This window comes from Telmatherina bonti (genome assembly GCF_933228915.1).
Source record: "Telmatherina bonti genome assembly, chromosome: 5".
NCBI lineage: Eukaryota > Metazoa > Chordata > Actinopteri > Atheriniformes > Telmatherinidae > Telmatherina > Telmatherina bonti.
In genome coordinates this window covers 29,239,103-29,260,753 of record NC_136623.1, presented here as the reverse complement: position 1 = coordinate 29,260,753, position 21,651 = coordinate 29,239,103, and the positions used below count along the sequence as shown (strand labels likewise).

The window sequence follows — 21,651 nt, the reverse complement described above, 5'->3', positions numbered from 1 at the left end:
CACTTGTGGTTATTTCTTACTTAGTTACTTATTACTAAGTGATGTTTTTTATTATCATGTATTCACTAAACTGTCAGCAGAGTGATTATTATATTATGTGTGTCTCGGGGACCCCCTTCAGGTATAAAGGGCTGCGCACTAATACCTAATGTGATCTGTGTGTGTGATGCGGTCAGTGAGTTGATCTGTAACTCAGGGGTGTCGAACTCCAGTCCTCGAGGGCCAATATCCGGCAGGTTTTTATTGTTTCCCTGCACCAACACAGCTGATTCAAATAAAATGGATCCAGGAGATCCTTGTCAACCTATTTATCAATTTTGGTCAGGTGTGTTGGAGCATGGAGACAACAAAAACTTGCAGGATACCAGCCCTCGAGGACTGGAGGTTGACACTCCTGCTGTAACTGAAAGAATGACTCGTCACAATAAATGATCAGTTTTTACCATGAGTGAAGCAACCCTTCCCTGTCATTACACACGGTCCTCTCAGTCAGCAAAGAGACTTTTACACTGGCTGTTTGTTAGCAACGCAAATAATATACAGTAATGGAGTAGAAAGTGCAATATTTACCATAGGGCCCCATGCCTACCTTTGCCTTGGGGGCAATCTCTTAAATACGCCACTGCCTATGGAAGGCAGCGGCGGTCGTAGCAGCTCTATGTGTCGCAGTTCTATACTGCGGGAACGCCCCCCTCGGCCTGATACGTTACTGCTGACAAGTAGCACGTGACTAAACGTGTGTACACCTGCAGCTACGGACTCACAGCAGAATCTGTAACTGGGATTTTGCCTTCTTCACAGACCACGTCAAGAAGTTGTTTTTCGGTAAGATCGAATTAATGTTATTACTTAGAAGACGCTCACTAGTAGCTGCTGTGTTAGTGAGTTTGACCTAACCTAGCATGGTGATTTTTCCTTCTTCCGTAGCAACAGCGGCTAGGTTAGCATGTGTCCGCAGATTAGCTGGTTTCCAGTCACGTCACCACCAATTAAAACTGGTTAGGAAATCATCACTTCGGTCTCAGACGGCATCATATCAGCGCTTCATAGTTAATCGTCTCCACTGAGTGTTTTTTCATGACATATTCTGTCTATTTGAGCAAACACATGGGTGATTGAACGTGTTAGCTTCTTGTTTTCTACTTAATTGATCATGTAAACGAGTAAGTAGGAAACAGCTGTGACAATCGGTTCAGTGAATTTCAACAGAGTGCGTTAGCTTTTACCCATCACTCAATAATCCCATAAACTGTGTTTCGGAGCTTTTTGTTATCAAGCTGACATGAAGGTTGACGCTGTATTTGCATGTCTTTAGTGTATTAATGGGCTTTGTGTTTGTTTGCATGGGGCTGTTTGTGCCAAACAGTTCATTTACCTTTTACAGCCATCATCAATGCTTATTGCTTTTCTAGTTTTCCCTCTTTACAGGGAAAAATGCTTACTCATTTGTAAAAAAAAAAAAAAAAAAAAAACCCTAGTCACTCTGTAATTTTAACACATTTTGGTTTCCTTTGAATGAAAAATTACAGCTTGAATGAACTATTTGTTTTTCCAACAAGGACTTTTGCTTTCTAAAAACTTCACATTTACATTTCCTGTGATATTCCTCAGGTCCACAGAGCCCGTCTCCATCTGTACCCAGAAGAAAAGCTCCATCTTTGCCCTTGGGCTCCAGGAAGCCAGATCTCTTGCTGTCCAACATGGATGACACAGATGTGGAACGTGAGTCTTTTCCTTCCTCCTTTTTAAGCCTGGCTAATGCACATTAAATAGTTATACTGCACATGTGGCTTAGACATCGTATAGCTGATTGTTTTTTACTTACTTTTCTCTCGTGGTGTTTCCTTCTAGAGGTGACCCTGGCTCTGCTGGATGCAGCCAACGACAAAGACTTTAAAGTTCAGGAACAAGTCAGAAAGTCTATGTTGACTTTGGGGAAGCAGCAGCCAGACAGTGTGTTAGCTATGTGTCAGGATTACCTCTCAAAACACCCAAAGGTAAAACTCTACAATACACATCGATCATTTGAAGTGTAGTGTTAATACCCAACTCAAGACTGCTTAATGAAACACAATGATGACTGTAGCTGCTCCTGTTATCGGCATTCCTACTGCACAGTACAAAACAGAGAGCAAATACTGTGGCTCTTTTGGTTGATAAGCAGTGCAAATACTTGCACTGCTCGTTTACCTCTCCGCTTAAAGCATAATCATTGGATCACTTGTCAGAAAGGCTACTAAAACACCTTTGTTATACCAAGTTCTCAAGCAGGAACTGCAATGGCAGTTCCCCATTTGTCTTTTCGCATTTGCCTTTATGAAAGAACTGTCCTATTATATAAAAGGGGAATGTAGATAAATGCTGAAAGTGTCTCATCTGTTCATCACCTCTGAGGAGTTTAAATTCATTAGCAGAGGTATAAAAAGTCCTGTTAACAAAGTTAGCACAGGGAGTGTGTGCTAAATCACTTCCAAACTTAATTTTGTCCAAATTCAGAATGGATGTTTCAGCAGTGGGGGCTGCATGGTGGCATGCTGCTGGGACTGCTGGGATAGGCTCCAGCTCCCCTGCGACCCTTGATCGGACTAAGCGGTTAAGAAAATGAATGGATGGATGTTTCAGCAGTGTCTACATCATCGTCTCAGAGGGATTTGATGTGCTTACAATTGCAAGAATACTTGATCAGATCATTAAATATCATTGACCAGTGATGGCATATAGTTATCACATGCATCTAAGCCATATTTAAAACTTAAAGGGGAATTATGCAGTCATGTATAATAGATGTTTTTATACCAGTGAGCTGGTTAAAAACCTAAAATATCAACGAGTCACAGTGTTGCTGCTGTTCTTTATTTCATGTTAACATCTTTTATTTTTCCATTGTCTTAGCCAGCGGTTAGTGAAGGTTAAGACGACGCTTCTTGAGACATAATTTAATGCATGTGTTGTTGTGTAAGCATGAGTTGTATGCTGGTACATGTGGAATTTGATGGGTAACAATATTGTCTTTTTTGTATCCATTATGTTATTAATTTAAAGCTCTTTACTTTTAATTTTTTTATTGAAAAGTGCTTTATCAATAAAAATCAGCTGATTGTTGTGTTTTGGGAAACATTGAGATTGAATGTTAAAAGCAGGAGTGGGCAACTCCGGTACTCGAGGGCCGCAGTCCTGCAGATGTTTGGAGTTTCCCTATTGCAACACTCCTGACTCAAATCAATGAGTAATTAGCAAACTCGTGCAGAGTTTAATGTCAAGCTCTGAACAAGTCTGCTAGTTAAGCCTGGTGTGTGTCAGCTGTGTTGCAGCAGAGGAACTCCTAACATTAGCCTACCCCTGGTTTAAAGACGTGTGCTGTCTATCTTCACATTTATGATGAATCAGTCATGAAGGTGGTCAATTTGAAGTTATCAGTAACTTACTTAAAAACTAATTTCTAACCAGGATTTAGATGTTAACTTTTAATTGGTTTGATGTGATTTGATATTGACATATAAAAATACCTTTTTCCCCATTATTAGTTGTAATGTTAAAAATTTAGCTGATATTATTTGTTTAAAAGGAAACAGTTTCCAATTACTGAAGACTAAAAACAAGATATCTCTTGAAGTCTATTTTTTTTACTGTGAATTTCCTCCATAGAGCCAGCAACATCTTGTGGCTGTGTAATGCTGCAGCATGTTATCATACAGTCACATCCACTGATCTGTCTTTCACCATCTGATTTCATCATTGCACTGAGGAAATGCTTCAGGAAATATCTCTATAATTGCACATAAGCCCTTTTAGCTGAGATGCAACCAAATCTTCATCTTATTTTCTTCTTTTCTGTGACAGCAGGTCTTCACATTTAAATACCCATTGAGAAGCACAACATGCAGATGAATCTATGCTTTACCTTTTCTTTTCATTCTCTTGTTTTGTTTATTTTTTTCTTTTTCTAAATTGTTTTCCTCCTCTATCCTCCTGCAGTTGGTCGTGAGCCACAGAGTGGTGATACTTCAGACTATTGAGCTGGTTGTCAGCTCCAGTATAGCGGAGATGAGTGCTCCCAGAATAAAAAGCATCATCTCTCTGGCTTCAGATGAAATGACCCGATCAAAGGTAAAATGTTGTCACTTTGTTTTCTTTAAGAAAGCACATTTTAAAGTATTTAGTTTTGAATCGGATGGCATGGTTCTTCATGCCTTTAGGTTTACATTCTAATCCTGATGTTTTTTTGTTTTTCTTCATGATTGATTAGGAGGTTATCCCTGAGTGGCAGCAGGCAGCCAGTAATATCTTGGTTGCTGTGGGAAACAAACACATCAATGATATCATGGAAGAGATATTAAGCAAGTTTCAGCCTGGGATCCTACCTCACTTCTTTGTGGTCCAAACATTAGCCAACCTCTCTGACTCAAATGGTAAAAAACCCCAGACTGTCTTCCCAGGAAAGTTGTCTAGTTTTTCCTAAAATGGAACCAAAACACACATCTACAATATTTTAGTTCATTTGAATCTTAATAGACATAAAACAAAACTATTTTTTAGTATCTTCAATGACAAACTTGACAAACTTGATTGTAATAATACCATGCTGATTGAAATTTAAGAAGCCAATAGTGAAACAAAGGAAAATATGGGAATGTACAGAAAAAATTACCTTACAAGAATCTACATCCAGCAGATCAGTTGGTGAGGGTGTCAGGATTGGGTGTAACAGGAGGATGCAGAAAATTCTTCTACCTTCCTACTAAGAAACTCCATCAGTAATAATATTAAAAAGATGTCTGATACATTTTAAAGCATAAAGGATGAGGCCAGAAACAACTATTGGCAAGGCAAGACATTTTCAGCACATTTTTAAATGCACTTTAACGTTTTCCACTTTTTTGCAAATGAGATTTGGTTCTCAAACATCACACCTGGTAAAATAACGGACAAATAAAACTATAATCAGTGTAGCTACATGGACTTGGAAGTAGCTTTACAACCACATTCACTGAACACAGATTGCTGCTGCATCCAGAAATGTAATCTGAAACTGTTTATCAAGGAAGTAGATATAAATTAGCTGTGCGAAAAAACCACTGCACACTGAGACACACACAGATTGGGACATTGTTTGGTAGTTAGATGTGTCATTTCCTGCTTATTCGAGGAAGAGTAAATGTTAGATTCTAGAGGAAGTCCCAGAGTACATTTGTGATGGTCTGTCGGCACATTGTTCTTCTCTGGCATGACTGGTTTGCATATGTGAGAGTAGATGCAGAGGTGTACTATATTAAAGTTTTGGAGAGACATCTTGAACCTTCGAGTGGCACAATTCCTGCTACACAAATTACGGTAGTTTGGCTTCAGAAGCAAAGAGCAAGTTTGCTCACCGGGCCTACCTGCTAAAGCTTTGGGTCACAAGATGAGTATTAAGTAATTGTAACAGGAACGCATAAACCAGTTAGACCTGTTTATAACAGAATCTTCTGGCTAAACGTTTTATAAATGTAGGAATACTTTCGTTTTTTGGATAATTTTACAGCTCTAGTTATCTGTAAGAGCAAAAACCTTCAGGATCTTAGTTGAATATTATTATTATTAATACTATTTGTATTGATTAGTAATGGTCATTCTGCAAAACGTTTTAGTTTGATGTGTTGTGTCAGCTGGCAGAGTGGCTGGAATGCATTGATATGCCTAATAGAGGACATGGGTCATGGCATTCCTACAGGATTCCCAAAGGATGGGAGTCAATTGGGACGGTACAGGATAAAAACTTAACAGTAGCAGACGGGAGCTAACAACCGAAAAAAAGAAAGACAGGCGCCGCCATTTTGTAGTTTTTGCTCCATATTCCTGCACTGTAACCCAAGTTAAAAAATAAAAAAAGAACGACACTACCCAGAAGACAACACTGTGGCATTGAAATAAGAAAAGGAATAAAGTTAGCCTGCGAAGAAACCAATATGGATTTACAAAACGTTACAAGTAATGATGATTAGGTTAGTAGGATTTAATCATTTAATCAAATTCAACATATTGCATGAAGACTAAATACATTTTAAAAAATGGGAACCTGAATCATTATGCGTTGGAGTGGGATGGAATTGGAAGTAATTTTATCAGGATTGGGACAGAACAGGTCTTTTTATTTTGCTTTGGCCCAGGATTGGGATGGAACCAGATTTTTTTTTCTGTGGGAGTGGGATGGGACAGGAGTGAAAATCCGCTTCTGTGTCACCCTCGATTGCCTAAATCTTTGTCTTTAACTTAAGCCACCTTGGTTGTGCGAATCTCTACCAGTAATGCCTGTAAAAATGAATGTGTGAATGTTATTGATTAATAAATGAGTTAAAAACTTTGTAGTCACAAAACAAAGACTTTCTAAAAAAAGATAACAAGTTCAAAAGCAAATATCCGACCCCACGAGCATTACCTCTGCTGTCTCTTATGACCAGAGTCTCACACAGAAATCAGGATGGTTAAATATTTGATCCATATAATTTTAACATGTTCTTTGCTTATTTATTTTTGCCAGTCGCAGTTTGAGTATGTGATGTTATTTTTTTTTTTTTTTAAATTCTCCAAAGATTTCTGAAAATGGGCTCAGTTCATTGCATTTGTAATTAAATCATATGACCTAAAATCAATAAAGTGTAAATCTGCCTGCTTTTACATAGGATGTGATTGGAGGTAAAGTGCAATTAATCTGGGGCTCTTGCTGTTTTTCTAGTTTATGGGATGGTCCCATTCCTGAATGCTATTTTAGGAACCATGTTGCCCATGTTGGGCATGGCCAAACAGGACAACATGAAATGGGTCTTTTCTTCTGGTAAGAACTTCACATGCTCTCTTGCAACATTGAAGCAGTACACCAACCTTTCATGGTTAATTATTACCCATTTTCTCTCTTTTTTTTTTTTTTTTTTTCTAGCTCTTTGCCATTTCAGTGACAGCATCTTGGAGTATTTGGCCAACCTGGACAAAGCTCCAGATCCCACAGTGAGAAAAGACACATTTGCAAGTGAAATCTATGCTGCTTTTGATATTCTCTTCAACTCCTGGCTGCAAAGCAGAGACCCCAAGGTAAGGCTTATAAATAGTTGTTGTTGGTCAAGTAACTTTCAAGTCAATACAGTGGGTTATATAACCCACAGACACAACATATATTTGGCACTAATGTGTTCACAAGCTGCCATCCGAATCCAGTTACAACTTTATTTGAGTTTCAGATCTAATCCTAAAAACAGTCAGATACTTCTCTTCATCAGAAGTTAATCAGGCTGTGAGTTCAGAATGCAAAATTTGTGTTTTCTGTCCTGCAGAGCGTTGTGGTGCCAGTAAACACTGGTATCCGGTCACTGGTGTTTGTATCGAGTATGTACTAAATTGTTTTTACTGAGTAACAATTCCACTGCTGTGTCTTAAGGCTGCATAATGAAAGGCACTGTGGCAGTCATTACTGCTCATTTTGGCTCACTGGAACGACATTCAGAGTAAAGAATGTCTGCAGACTCAATACTTTGAGGTGCCGCTTGATGGTTTGAGATGGAGTAAAAATTTATGTGTAAAATAATTCTGATTTCAAGCAAGTGTATTCCTTTTTGGCTTTAGCAAGCTCGAGCATACTTTCAGTAAATCAGCATTTGATCAATGTGCAGCATAATCACTGAACATATTGGCTGATAGCTTTTTATTAGATTGGATTGGACATGTGTCCAAGTGGCAAAATATCTCTTTACGGTCTATGCATTAGGGCTGTGGCGATATGCTTTTGTTCTGATTTGATTAGTTTTTTAATTCGATTTAAATTGCGATTCTCACAATTTTTTGATATTGCAGTTTTTTTTTTTCGTTTTTTAATAAGACTAAAAGCAAAAAAAAAAAAACAAAGTACAAAACTTCTTTTGCTTGTCATTTTTCTTGATTTCAATTTAAAAAAAAAAAACCAAAAAAACACAGTAGCCAGACTATCATTATGTTGCTTTAATGCCCAAGAAGACAAGTAAAATCAATAAAAACAATAAAAAATGACAAAAATGATATAATTATTTTTATGTATTTGAAAACATTTTTTTTTAAACAAAAAAATCAATTATAAGATTGTGAAGCAAAAAACCAGATGTTGAATTTTATTTATTTTTTTATTCAATTTCACACCCGTACTATGCAGACAGGTACCTCGATGAAGCTGACTCTTGTTTTAAGTTTTAGTTTTCTACTTCGTTCTTAATGTCATGTCTGTAAAATGTTGAACCGTGAACAAGTTCAAGTTCATTGACACTTTTTTTGGACAAAGGTTAGGCGCTCGCCTTTTGATTTCCTCCCTGTCCCATTTAGTTGATGTTACATTCAGTGAATCTGCAGCATGTGATCTAACCTCTGTCACACCTGTCACAGTGCATCTTACCTGTCTTTGTACCTCTTGCAGCTGAGGATGACAGTGGCGGAGGCGGTGGGCTCTATGTGTCATCTGATGGCGAGTGATAAACTGGAGGAGCAGATCCCCAGAATCATCCCAGCCATCATGTCCCTGTACAAAAAAAACAACGAGCACTATATCATTAGTAAGGTAGGTACGCTACACAGACATTTTTTTTCCCCCATTTTGTCACAAGGAATAATTCTTGAAGAAGACTGTCCTTACATCTCTGAGCTACAGTGTGTCATGGTTTTTAATGGGCATTAATCATCTTTTTCTGCCTGACCATGCATCTTATAATTGCAACATTGCACGCTTCAAACTCAGCGTGAGATGAAGCAGTTCATGTCTTTGTTCTGGTCAGAGCCTGTGCCAAGTCCTTGATGCCTCTGTCAACATGGGGAGCAGAGTCCTGGAGACACAGATGGAAGGTCTACTCTTTGTCCTACATCAGCAGGTACAGTTTAATTACTTGATGGGACAAATACAGCGACTGTACCTTGTGTGAAGCAGAGGATTAATGCATGATACGTTTAATCAGAGGTTGCTTGCTCTGGGGAACGACGGATGTCTTTGTCATTGTGAAATGATTTTTCAGCATGTTGATCACACGGTGGATCGGGTTGTTCCTTTTTTTAAATCATTCCCCTTTTCTGATTTTCTTTAATTGTGTCAAGTGACGATAACTTTAGTCATGCTTTAACAAACTTGTGACTAGTCGACACTGCACAATGCCTGCTTGTTGTGGCATTTTACCACGCTGTCATCAATGTGCATGTGATCTATGTACGTAACAGGGCTCCCTCCTGGGAAAAGGAAGTATCTCTCTACAATGTTATTCCTGTATGTGATACAGCAGTCACAGTCCGCCACTCCTGCTGGAAAACCAATTAAATTTTCCCTTTGTCTCCTCAGGTTTCTGCCCCTGTAGATTACAGTGACCCCCCTACTGTAAAGAACCATAATGAAGTTCTGCGCTGCTTCAGCTTGCTTGGTATTGATTCTTTTATCTGTTTATAGTAATATCTGTAAACTAGGTTTAGTGTACAGTAACACCTTAACTTTTTTTTAAAAGTAGCACTCTTCTCTATGTGATGTAGTTCTACAGAGTCACAAGTGCAGTAATGCGATCTTGCATTAGTGTGTTGAGCTCCGGATAACCATGTTAACTCTGACAGCCAGTCCCCCCCCCCCCCCCCCCGCCTGTAGTCTTACTTGTTTTTCCCGTTTTGTCTTTGTGGATTTTTTTTTCTTTCATTGATTGATATTTTCCAAGAACTTGTGCTGGCAGATTTTTAATCTTTTTTTTTTTTTTTTTTTTTTTTTTTTTTCTTGCACTCCTCTTGCTCCAGCTAACTCGTTTCCAGACCGGTTGGTTATGTTTGTTCTTCAGAAGTTGGAGAACAGTAATGAGCGGAGCAGGATGGGCTCCCTGGCTGTGCTTCGTCACCTCATCAACTCCTCCAGTGAGGAAACAACTCACTCAACATACACTAACTTTAATTAATTTATGTCACCCTGCTCACATTAGTGATTCGTGTTCATACTGACTGGTTATTAAAATCCTTCCCTTTGTTGTTGCATGTTTGTGTTTGTTACAGCTTCTACAATGGAGTGCAAAAAGCTGCTTATTCTGGCCAGCATCAGACAGCCAATGGCTGACCACAGTAACAAGGTAACACACTTTAAAGTCTCTCTGTTTCTGCTGCTGTTCTCCTGCTTTGGTGATTCTTTTGTCACTGTTATGTTCGCTTACTTACTAGGTGAAGAAGCGTGTGATCCAAGTAATCAGTGCCATGGCTCATCATGGCTACCTGGAGTTAGAAGGAGGGGAATTACTGGTTAGATTCATAGTCCAAAACTGCGCTTTGCATGACACATACCAGGTAAAACATCTACTTTATTTAGCTTTACTTCTTTCTGATGTATACAGTAGTTGTTAATAGATATAGTTGTGTTAATATATGTGTATATGATGCCCAGGAAGATCATAAAAAAGTAATTTTCTGCTCAGTCAAAAACAAGGCACAACTTGAAGACAAAAATCATACAAGAATTTACTGAATCACTTCATAGTTTACTAGACGTGAGATTAAATGTGCTGATGCTCTGAAAAAAGAAATTTATAGTCCAGTATGTGCCTGTTTGTCTGCAGCGAGGCCAGAGGCCCACTGATCCAGAGGAGGTGACTAATGAGGCGTTAAGGACGATGTGCGACAACACCCTTCATCTGCTGACCACCACTGTGGGACGACTAGCTGATGTAAATGTCTGCTCGTCTACAGTCTGTCTCTGTCGGATCTGTTAATGATAGCAGCTATGATGCTCAACAAATGTTCTGTTTTTCCTGTTTAAAGGTACTATGGCCAAAGCTGCTGTACTATCTAACCCCTTCACAGTACAGCAACGCCACCACTCCTCTCTGTAAGAGTCTTATAGTGCTGGGCAACAAGAAGAAAAACAACCAGGACCCCAGCTTCTGCATAGACTTCACACAGGAAGGTTCGTAAGGGGTTACGAGACTAAATTCTGGAAATGATGGCGCTACTAATTCCTCTGTTGTCTCATCTCTCTCCACTAGTGAATCTGCCATCCCCTCATACACTGATGATCAGACTGCTGGTAAACAGATTTTTACCTCACATAAGTCATTTGAAGTGATTTCATGTAAAGCTGAACCCAAACATGAGCTGGAGCTGCAGCGTCCAGTAAAGGCTTATTCAAACTCCTTTCTGTTTACTGTCTAAATGAATGAAGTTGCAGGGTCTGTTTTGTTAAGAATATATTTTTTTTAGTTAATAGTCAATTGTCAAGTCAGATTTTTTTTGTTTACATTTGATTGATTTTATTATTTGATCTGCATCGAATAAACAAACCAGGAATGCATAACACAGCTCAAGTCTTACATATTTACTGCTGTTTACATGAATAAATACTGAGGGTTTTGTAATATCTTGTCTAAAATTGTTTGTGTTGGTTTGATGTGTTGTAGGTTAACGCAGCATTCCCTTTCAATAGTAGAGGTCACGGCGCTCCGTCCCTCTCACTCCTCCAAATCCTTAGCATCAACATCCATCCGAATGCAGCAACATTGTGGGACAAAGAGATTCCTCCTCTGCTGTCTGTTCTGGAGGGTAGGGAAATAATCTTTTCATGTATAAATTACTATGTAGTACTGACTTTAGAGAACGTCTTATACAAAAGTTTATATACCTAAATGAATTTTGTGTTTCTATCAGACTCAACTGAGGAAAGTCTGAATAAAAAGCAGTGGGATGAGAAGCTGCTGAAGGTGTGTATTTATTCTTATTATGTGTTCAAATGATGGAATTAAAAGTTATCAGGCTTTTTATAGATCTTTATACATTATATATGTCTGTTTTCCATTTTTAAATGTTTAAATCTGAGTTGATTGTGAACTTAAATGTGATTGAATTTGTACCCAGCTCTTGTCTAAAACCCTGACGACAATAGATGATAAGTGGGTGTGTCAGCTGGCAGCTGAGGCAACAAGATATCTCTCTACGTACAACAACGCATTAGAGGAGAAGGTATTGTGCTGACAGTCACAGCTTCTTTGGGCCCACACTCTTAGATGTCTCGCTGTGTAAGCCTGATTCCAAGTCCTGTGGGCTTCTAGGGTCTTTTCGTTTTTCTATTGTCCCTGTTAATTTTGGGACAGGAGAGATTATTTCTTTGCTTATGTGTAACTTGAATACTTATGGGTTTTAATATTTTGACCTGCATTAGTTGAATGATGGAGGACTAGACCCAAATGATCAACAAATCAAATCAAACGTTATTTTAAAAAAGCACTTTTCATTCAAGATGTTCACAACCGTTGACAGCTTCATTTCCTCAGGAGTGAATTAGATAAAACAGATGAAGTTCATTGAGATGCAACACTATTTAAAAAAAAAAAAAAAAAAAAAAAAAGTGAGGAAGTTGGAAAAGTGATCTGTCATTTATTTGCTTAATTTATATGGTGTATGATTATCTAGCAGAGAAAAACAATACTGTTTTCTTTAGTATTTCTTTCTTTTGGTCACCTTTAAATATTTGTTACTTTTGATTCAGCAAATTTAGTATTTGTTCAATAATTAAAAAATAAACCTAAGTAATATGATTTAATTGATAGCTGTCTGAGTGTAAAAGTCATTTCATGGCACTTAAACGTTTTTTCTCCACACAATTATATTATTTCAATTTATTTATCCATCCATCCTTTTTCCTCCACTAATCCAGGATAAGCTTATGGTAGTTCTGTATTTATTTAATTCTGTATTATTATTTAATCTAAGTCTGATTAATCTGATTTGGATTTATTTAGCTTTTGAATAAAGTAATTTCTTTTTATTTTGACTTTCACAGTGAGAGTAATGGCTCAGATGTTTAAATGGTGTCTGTTATAGTAAACCATCCTGATTAAAGTAATTTAAGATGCATTTTTCTGCATGTTTAGAGCTTCTTGTATAGATGTATCGGAGTCACTCTCCAGCAGTGTTTCAATAAGGAGGTTGTGAAAAAGCAGCTGCAGGAAGTTCTCCTTACAGCACGACACAACGATGCGGTCGAAAGAGAGGTACATCAAACGCAGAACCTAATAATAAAGAAAAACAACTCTTTCATATTGTGTCCCAGACAGGTTTTAACTTCTGATTTCTGTCATTTGTGTGCATCAGGGAGTTGCTATGGGCATTGGTCTGTGTGCCAGCAGCCACTTAGAAGGAACGCTTGCCAAGCTGGAGGAGTTTGGCAAATCGGACGCCTTCAAGAAGTCACCAAGCATATTTAACCTACTCAAAGTACATAAAACTTTTACATCAGTAAAAACATATTGTTTTTGTTTATTGTTTATGTCCAGAAAACTTCTTCTCGTATTTTTTCCAATAGGAGCGTAATGATGTTGAGGTGGAGAAGGTGAAAAGCACTTTGATCCTGTGCTATGGGCAGGTGGCTCTGAACGCACCTCCAGAAAAGATTCTGAACCGCATCGATCAGGACATCCTGCGCAGCATCAGTAAACACTTCAATACCAAGGTAAGCTCAGAGAAGAGGATGGCAGATACAGGCTGTAGGTGTGGAGCAGATTAGGCAGGAATTTCCACATTGCCTGACATTAACATAGTAAGAGCTAAAAGAATCAGTGTCTGCCACTTCTTAACCCTCAAATAATTCTTGAAGCAGAAGCCTATAAATTGATAGATTTGCTGGTTTATCTGTCTTAGGAATCACTTATAGCTCACCTATTCTGGATAAATCCAGTTGAATCCATTACAATGTACAGTGTAGCTTTACATCTGCCACTATAGCAGATATACAGCATCTGGATTCATCCTAGTATGGCTCCTACAGACCAGAGTTTGTTGTCTTGTTGGGTTCAGATGTGTCACTGTTAACACTCACCTGTTTCAAGGTATTTGGTCAGTAGTTAAGAAGTATTTAATCTGAATCGTGTAGTGCTGAAACGCATCAGACCTCCAGGGCAGCGGCATTAGAAGACCAGATCTGGACAGCGTTTAGCGTCTTAGAAGTCAGCTTGTGGTTTTTATAGAATCTTATGAACTTTGTAACATTTTTGGCGAACGTGATTACAGCCTGTTTTCCCAAACAGTCCAGCATTTTCTTTCACTTTTAACCATTTCCTCATTTTGATTTAAATTGAGGCTAAATTCAACCTGCGAGTCCAACTTTTCCTGTGTAACTGTGTTCACTATCGAATTAACGGCACAGAGGTATCATATGCTATTTTGATTATTACCGTCTTTATTGGATACATTGGGAAACATTTATTTTTCAAAGTGGCCTGGAAAAGCTTCTGTTTTGAGAGGAAGAAAAAATCATGTATTTTCTTACCAATACAGCATCCTGAAGATGCACTTAAAGGAAGTAATGCATGTAGAGAAAACATAACTTTTTTTTTTTTTTAAAGCTAGAAACAATTTACATTTAGTCTCAGAAGAGTCAGGATAATACGATATGTGTGTATGAGCTCATTACTCTGTCACCTCTTTTTCATGCAGGTTCTGGGGATTAAAGTAGAGACAAAGGTATTGTCACAGGAACAAAGGGGCTCTGAGCTGGTCTTTTTATTTTGTCCCTATATCTCTCTCGTTTCGATTTGATTTTACTGTTTACAAAGACTTACCTGAAAGTATTCAAGTCATTAAATAAGCAAATAAATACAGGTAATCATACTTAATAAGTGCAGCTTTAGCACAAATTATTTAAGCTGATGTTTAGCTAAACAACATCTGAAGTTCAGATCAGCTTAAATTGGTCATGAGTGGACAACACCGACTTAGTGTGTTGTTCTGAAGGTCTTTCATGCCCATCAGTAAAGTTTTTTTTACAGTCACCTGTATAACTTTGTATTTAATTCATTGTTCTCTGGAACCAAAAGTAACACACTTGTTATCACTAGGTGGTGTAGTTAACCACAAGCAGCTGCAGTCTATTTCTTCTGGCTGCTCACCCGCCCGTTATGAGGAAAATAATTAAAAAAAACAGTCTTTACATGGCTTACATTACTGGCAACATCTTCAGCTGATGCCAACAAGTAATAAACAGCCAAACAAACCCTCTGCAATACTGACATACTTGAGGGACTGAAAAGGAAACTCTGAGCTCATTGTTTGACTCCATATAAAGTATTTGCATCAAATCGTTTAAATGCTGTTTCATACTTTCAGTTTAATTTATCCGTTCCAATAAAAAAAACTTTCAGATCAGTCTTTATTTCTTCAACTAATTCTGCTCAATCTTTCTCTGTTTGTAGTTGCTTTGATAAGGTCTGTTTCTTACAATGACTCACCTCAGTGTGGAGTGGTTTCTCTGACTTCTCTTCGCTAACGTCTAACACTTTTTCTAGTTTTAGGCTTTTGGCTCTCCTGATGTTTTGTTTAGACCAAAATCTGCAGATGGTTTACTGTTGTACCAGTCTTCTCTAATCTCACAGCTCTGATTTCAAACTTCTTTCCATCCATAGGCATGGAGGATCAATCTACAATGCAACTTTGGATTGATTATAATTGATTATTTGTTTTGCTTTGGGCGTTGACGACTGTTTGGCAGTTTCATCTTGCCTGAATTGTTTTTTGTGTTATGTTTCTGATTTGCATCTTTGTATTTCCTCTTTCTGTTTGTGTACCTCCTCTTCTGTGTTTGTCCTCCTAAACCAGGACCTCACGATGAAGCTCAGTCTGATCCAGAGTGTCGGATTCATCGCTAAAGCCATCAGCGAGTGTGTGAAGACACAGGGCTACATTTTCTCTCGCAAGCAGGAGCTCATTGCTGTCATGCTGGTTTGTAGTTAAATTAACAACAAATGTAATTTATCCAACAGTTACAACCGTATTTAATAGCCCATCTCTCCACCAGGATTTTATCAAGTCAGAGCAGAATGATTCGCTGAGGTCTCCTGTACGACATCTGGTGATGACTACCTGTGCCAACCTGATGTATCCTTAAAACAACAGATTTGTTTTTACAGTGTTAAAGAAATCACTGAGACGTCTTTATAACATTTATAAAGCTCGCTGTGAAACTTTCTGGAGCTATAAGTTTAAACACAACGATGGACATATAGCCTCATAGAGGGATCTGAAAGACGCAGCGGGAGACAAATGTAACGCTTGGATCACGGCTCGTTTGTTAAACTCACGAGCTTTTGTGCTGAATTGGTTGTGTCAGTTTCTAGTGTTTTCACCTTTGACTGTAAGTGCTTCAGGCCCCTGGACCCTGCACTGAGTGAGAATGAGAGCTTTGACCTGCTAAAGGTGTGTGTGAACAGCGTGTTTTCTCTGCCACCTGAGACACACACACCAGAAAAAACTAAAGAAGAGGAGATACTTGACCCCAAGCAGAGAAAGGTGACGTAAAGCAGGCATAGCTGAGAACACACATGCAGTATAGCAGCAGCTTCACTGATCTGTGGTGAATCTGTGTCCTCACCTTTTAAAATGTTTCCATATAATACCAAACTTTCGATAATCTAACCCATATAGGATGTTGTTTCTAAATGCAGAAATTTAATAGTACTCATCTATTTGGGTTTGATCTTCACAGACGTTGTACAAGGACACGTTGGCTGCTTTGCAGGAGCTGCTGAAGAGCATCCTGTCCAGGGACACCACACCTGATGGCTTACAGAGCGTCTTTAAGGTGAGGCATGATGCTTCAGCTTAATGGAAATCATTTGTATTTTATATTATTATACCTTTGCTTTCAACTTGTCAGTTTTTAACGCTTCTCGTATGAATGCTGCCTGTTGTCAGCAATGTAGGCAACATGACTGTCAAAATAAATCCATACTTTTTAGGTTCAGTCATTCAGCCAGTGATATTAGCTACCGTCTTCTTCATTAAATACTTTTTAAATGATTTTACAGGTAACTTTGCTTAAAAAAAAAAAGAGTTTTTATTTCTGTTAATTTCCCTTTTAGAGTTTTAAATAGCTGGTCATTATTTATATTGAATTTAACTGAGATTTGGTGAGTTTCGGCCTGAGATGAGTTTTACTGTCTTGCAGCACATTGAATCCTGGCTGAGCTCCGGACTGGACCACGAGAGGGAGAGAGCCGTCACCGCCACTGCTCACATCCTGGCTCATTATCTGCATAATCTCAATGTCAAGGTGCAGACACTAATACTCAGATGCTGTGGATATAATCGAACATGATGGGTGTGCAGTCAAATGAAAATGCCTTATTAGATGTTTAGTTGTCCATGAGTCATTTCAAATTGTTTCTTTTCACTATAGGATCATTTATACAAATAATTAATTTATACACATTTTCTGGTGACACCACCTTTGATTTCACTGCATGAAATAAAAGTTGGATTATTTAAAGTAATCCCTGTTTTCTTAAAAATAGAACCATAACCATTTTAAAATGGTTATTGCCAGGGCATGACCAGCGATGGTCCAGTGACATCCCATCAGTCTGTGATGAACCAACATTATATAACATATAGAACCAACAATGATGTTGGGGACACAGTCCCAAAGATGCTACCCAGCACTGGGAATTCTTTGTCATTAGAAGCGCTATCTGTCCCTCAGAAAGGACTGACACCATGAGTCTGACAATGTGCAGAGGGGTTGAATGATAAATTAAATTTTTTTTTTCTTCTAACCCTGTGATATATATTGTGACATGAAAACAAATACAGCAATTTTCAACAAATGACTTGTTTTCTGCACTCCCACTATCTTAACTATTATCCTGCACTGATCCTCCCTCTTCCTGTGTCACATATAAGGTTTTTGTCTGTATGTGAGAGTTGTTCTTATGTTTATTGCTTGTTATTATTGTGTTAGGCCTGAGTAGACATTTCATTCTGTCATGTTTTGTTTGTGACATCCAACGTTGGAAAAGTTAAGTCAAAAACAAAACTAGGCTTGCTCCCCGTCCATGTCTGCAGGCCGTAGATGGACATATGGACAAATGAACATAGTTAATTTCCCCAGCAGGACCTGTGATGCGATGACTAAAACACATGTACATTTTGATGATGGTGCTCAAATTATATATTGTGCAGCTGTAGTGCTGAGCCTCAAGGATACAATTTTTCTCCTGCTTCATTCATGAACGACTTGATTCTCCTCTCTGACAGTGTGACAGGATATGATAGGGAGGTTATCTTTGGCTCCAAATACTCAGTCCAATATATGCATAATGTACAGTTTTTTTTCCCAGTTTTAAAACTGGGAAAAAAAACAGTCCAATATATATCTTGTCCATCTTGAACCCAAGATGGACAAGATGGCTTATTATCTCTAATCCCCTCATTCCTGTTATACTGGGAGTATATTTGGTAACTGTCCAAACAATCCTTATTGTGAAGCTCGGAGCAAAGTTAGAACCAGTACTGTCAGGAACAACACTAATATCCTTTAGTTTTACTTTTTACGTGACTAGTAACACCATTCTGTTGTCTTTTTCTGCATCTTTGTCCAGAACATGGTGTCTTTTCACAACCTCGGAGCTCTACTGGGTCGGCTATCTCCTCGCTGTTCTGACCCTCACCCTGCTGTACGCACTGCTGCTGTCGACTGTATCTATACACTGCTTTGTATACAGCTGCGATATGAAGGTATACAAACATGGCACCTGAATTTTGGAAGATTTTTTTTTATTTTTATTTTATGAAGAGTACATGTTTAATTTCATAATAGTCTTTCTCAGTGTAAACTTGACTGTTAAAGAGACCCTGTCTTATAAGTGTTATGGCGAACTTTAATACCTTTTATATATGTCAAAACTGATGTATTCCATACAATTCAGATGTTCTGGGGACTGAGATGATGTGATCTCTGTTTTCAAGGCTTCTCCCTGGATTATAGGGACGATGCTGTTGAGAATCTCCTGCCTATGAAAGAGCGGCTGGAAAACCCTGACCACTCTGTTCTTTACAAGACTTGCTCAGATCTCACAAAGGTACATATGGGTGTAAGAATTGTCCTAAATTTGACCCAGTTCACTGTGTGTCAGGTACTGTTGTGTCCTGTAGGTGCGATACCGACTGTTCTTCCAGTGGCGTGTAACTGCATCTTTCTCTGCACGTTTCAGGTGATGAGCAAGCGCCTGCCTCAGCCGCAGCTGACAACGCTGGTGTTCATGTTGTTTGAAGGGTTGGTTGACAGTCAAACAAACTGCTGCAGGGCTTCTTCAGTTATCTTAAATACTCTGCTGAAGAACAGAGGAGGTGGACTGCAAGACCTGGTAAACACTTTCACACACATTTGAGAATAAATGTTGTGGCAGGTGCCACAGATCCAAAATGATTCGGACATTGTGTTGCAGGTTCCAGAAATGCTGGAGGTGCTACATGTTCGTCTGCAGAGCATCACAGAAGAGCAGGTAAAAAATAAATAAAATTCTGTATTATTTATGATATTGTCCATGTTATTTTAATGTAATATTAAAGACTTTTCACTTTGAGTAAACGTTTTAGAGGCTTATGCTTGTTAATAAAAACAGAAATACTGAAAGTTGCTGTTAAAGAAGTGTTTCATCGTGTTTGTGTTCAGGTGAGAGTGGCAGTGGGACAGACTGTACTAATCCTGGCTTCTCAGCACCTGCAGACTGTTATCAATACACTTGTTAACCAGCCGCTTCCTTATGATGGGTACATACACACAAAACTACTTACATCTTATTCTCTTGTTTCACAATGTTTTTTATTTTTGTAGCTTCTTGTTGAATGGCGTGTTTGTTTCTTTATCCAGTTGGACCAGTGAGATGTGGATGGCTTTGGGAGCAGACCCTATCGTAGCCAGTCAGATCATGGAGATGGTGATGGAGAAACTCGTCATCATGGCACCTTATGTAGACAAGAAGGAGTCCATGATGAGGGGAGGGGCAACAAAGGTGGCCACCAGTCAGCCGCTGGCTGTAAGTGAAAAAGAAACTTTATTAATCTGAACACACTTTGTTGAAATTTCCACAATAAAATAAAATTTCCGCAGTTAAAATTGGTCCAGGTTTGATGTTGTGACAGATGTTGTTTCACTGTGGGGAAAGTTTTTTCCAGTGGATGATATTCTTGTATCCACACGTTTGTGTTTCTGTGTGCTTTGTGTGTTCAGATGACGTGCGGTCTGAAAGAGCTGCTGTTAAATGGCCAGAGTCAGGAGCCTGCCGTCAGTCTGTTTCCTCGGCTCTTCTCCTGCCTCACTGTCAGATTAGCAGCAAGTGTTGGAGTTGTAGCACCAAAAGATAACAACGCCAAGCATGCTGGCTCCATCCATGTAGCAGGGTAGACATCTTTCTTCTTAGTCAACTAACTGATATTAGTTCAGCTCATGGTTCAATCATGTTTTTCTTTCTTTCTTTTCTTGCAGGGTAGCGACTGACGCTCTGAGGATTTTATTAGCACGAGCTCAGTTAGATGAAGTGAACAAAAGACTTGATGAAGAAAATGCTTGGGATGCAATGATGGAACCAAGTACACACATAATGGGAGTTACGATGTTAGCAAGGTAAAGACTGACACACACATAAAAATATTTAAAATACTGAAATACTTCCCAGACTCTGGTTACATTGTGGCCCAACCATAGTGTAAAAGTGTAACCTCGCCTGTTTCTGCGGTGTCCACATCCTTTTACAAAATGAAAAAATCAAAGTCAGCAACACAGACAGACTTTTTCTAAATGTCACACTAGTCATCCAGTTACCTGTGATATCTGCTGCTGCTGCAGGAGCCATTATAGCCAATGCTGGCTTTAGTCCCACGTCTAAGCTGTGCAAGTCCAGGTTAGCTAACTTGCTAATGGGACCATTTTTATCAAATATTCAGTAATTATTTCTGAAGCTGTTAAAAGATTTTTTATAGTTTCACTTTGCAGTGTTGTATTCAGGAAACTGAACTTTTTCCATTTGGCAGTAAGGGTTTGTTAGTTGCTATGAGGATGTGTGTATTAGCAGTGTAACAGTTTACTGAGCGTTTCTCCTGAACACAGAATTGTACTGAACGTGACTCCCTGCTTAATTTTGATAAACTCTGCCTAAACGTTGGCCAGATTTCTCCACAGTGGTATTAATGTTTTGTTAATGAGGATGTTTGTCTCATCTGTAGGGCGATGGCTAAGCACGCTGGTCCAAAGTTGCCTGCAATCGTGGAATGTCTATGTCCCTCCCTGAACAACATCTATGAATGCCAGAGAATTACCGTCACAGCATTCTTCTCTGAGGTGATAAACGCAGTGTGTCAAACAAATTAACAAAGTTTGGTCATGTATCGTTGTAAAATGTGAATAACTGAAATAATCAGGTTACACAGAGTCCTGACAGTTTTAATTTACACTGACCGGGTTTTCTGTCATTTCCTGTTTCCAGCTGTTAAAGCATCACGTGGTGACAGAGCTGATGCTGATAGATGTCTTAATGAACAACATGATGGAGAGGATTTCAGATCCATCCTGCACTGTTCGCATGCTGGCAGTGCGAGGACTGGGCAACCTCGCAGATGGATCGCCTGAGAAGGTATAGACACACACGAGTACATGCGCTACCGTCCATGTTGAGACTGTTAACTGGAAGCTGTCTGTGATTTGCCTCCTTCTACAAGGTGAATAAATATGCAAAGGAGCTGCTGGCAGCCATGAGTTCAGGAATGGAGGAGAAAGATGATCCAGGTGACGATACTGTAATAACTTAGATCAAGTCTTTAAGTGTTTGTTTTTTTTAGTCATCCTGGACTGGTTCTTCTTTTGAGGATTCTGGTCTCTTGTTCAGGAAAGCT

The 21,651-nt window shown here is 38.8% G+C and overlaps 1 protein-coding gene across 1 annotated transcript in view; it reads left to right on the top strand.

Moving 5' to 3' along the window:
• The first annotated feature begins 741 nt into the window (after nt 1-741).
• mroh1 (maestro heat-like repeat family member 1) overlaps nt 742-21,651 on the top strand; it is a 25,278-nt gene continuing 4,368 nt past the window's right edge. Inside the window, exons 1-40 of the mRNA XM_079240850.1 lie at nt 742-825; nt 1,612-1,722; nt 1,852-1,997; nt 3,976-4,107; nt 4,247-4,409; nt 6,713-6,811; nt 6,914-7,065; nt 8,411-8,551; nt 8,766-8,858; nt 9,317-9,395; nt 9,754-9,867; nt 10,003-10,076; nt 10,165-10,287; nt 10,557-10,664; nt 10,759-10,903; nt 10,983-11,023; nt 11,394-11,535; nt 11,641-11,693; nt 11,848-11,952; nt 12,864-12,983; nt 13,084-13,206; nt 13,295-13,441; nt 14,425-14,451; nt 15,583-15,705; nt 15,782-15,861; nt 16,131-16,272; nt 16,469-16,564; nt 16,931-17,035; nt 18,363-18,498; nt 18,730-18,842; nt 18,975-19,127; nt 19,209-19,265; nt 19,436-19,533; nt 19,634-19,799; nt 19,994-20,163; nt 20,249-20,386; nt 20,986-21,100; nt 21,246-21,392; nt 21,478-21,544; nt 21,645-21,651. The exon at nt 21,645-21,651 is cut by the window's right edge and continues 115 nt beyond it. Coding sequence (XP_079096976.1) covers nt 1,701-1,722; nt 1,852-1,997; nt 3,976-4,107; nt 4,247-4,409; nt 6,713-6,811; nt 6,914-7,065; nt 8,411-8,551; nt 8,766-8,858; nt 9,317-9,395; nt 9,754-9,867; nt 10,003-10,076; nt 10,165-10,287; nt 10,557-10,664; nt 10,759-10,903; nt 10,983-11,023; nt 11,394-11,535; nt 11,641-11,693; nt 11,848-11,952; nt 12,864-12,983; nt 13,084-13,206; nt 13,295-13,441; nt 14,425-14,451; nt 15,583-15,705; nt 15,782-15,861; nt 16,131-16,272; nt 16,469-16,564; nt 16,931-17,035; nt 18,363-18,498; nt 18,730-18,842; nt 18,975-19,127; nt 19,209-19,265; nt 19,436-19,533; nt 19,634-19,799; nt 19,994-20,163; nt 20,249-20,386; nt 20,986-21,100; nt 21,246-21,392; nt 21,478-21,544; nt 21,645-21,651 — 4,262 coding nt within the window. The 5' untranslated portion in view covers nt 742-825; nt 1,612-1,700. The remainder of the gene's footprint in view (nt 826-1,611; nt 1,723-1,851; nt 1,998-3,975; nt 4,108-4,246; nt 4,410-6,712; nt 6,812-6,913; nt 7,066-8,410; nt 8,552-8,765; nt 8,859-9,316; nt 9,396-9,753; nt 9,868-10,002; nt 10,077-10,164; nt 10,288-10,556; nt 10,665-10,758; nt 10,904-10,982; nt 11,024-11,393; nt 11,536-11,640; nt 11,694-11,847; nt 11,953-12,863; nt 12,984-13,083; nt 13,207-13,294; nt 13,442-14,424; nt 14,452-15,582; nt 15,706-15,781; nt 15,862-16,130; nt 16,273-16,468; nt 16,565-16,930; nt 17,036-18,362; nt 18,499-18,729; nt 18,843-18,974; nt 19,128-19,208; nt 19,266-19,435; nt 19,534-19,633; nt 19,800-19,993; nt 20,164-20,248; nt 20,387-20,985; nt 21,101-21,245; nt 21,393-21,477; nt 21,545-21,644) is intronic.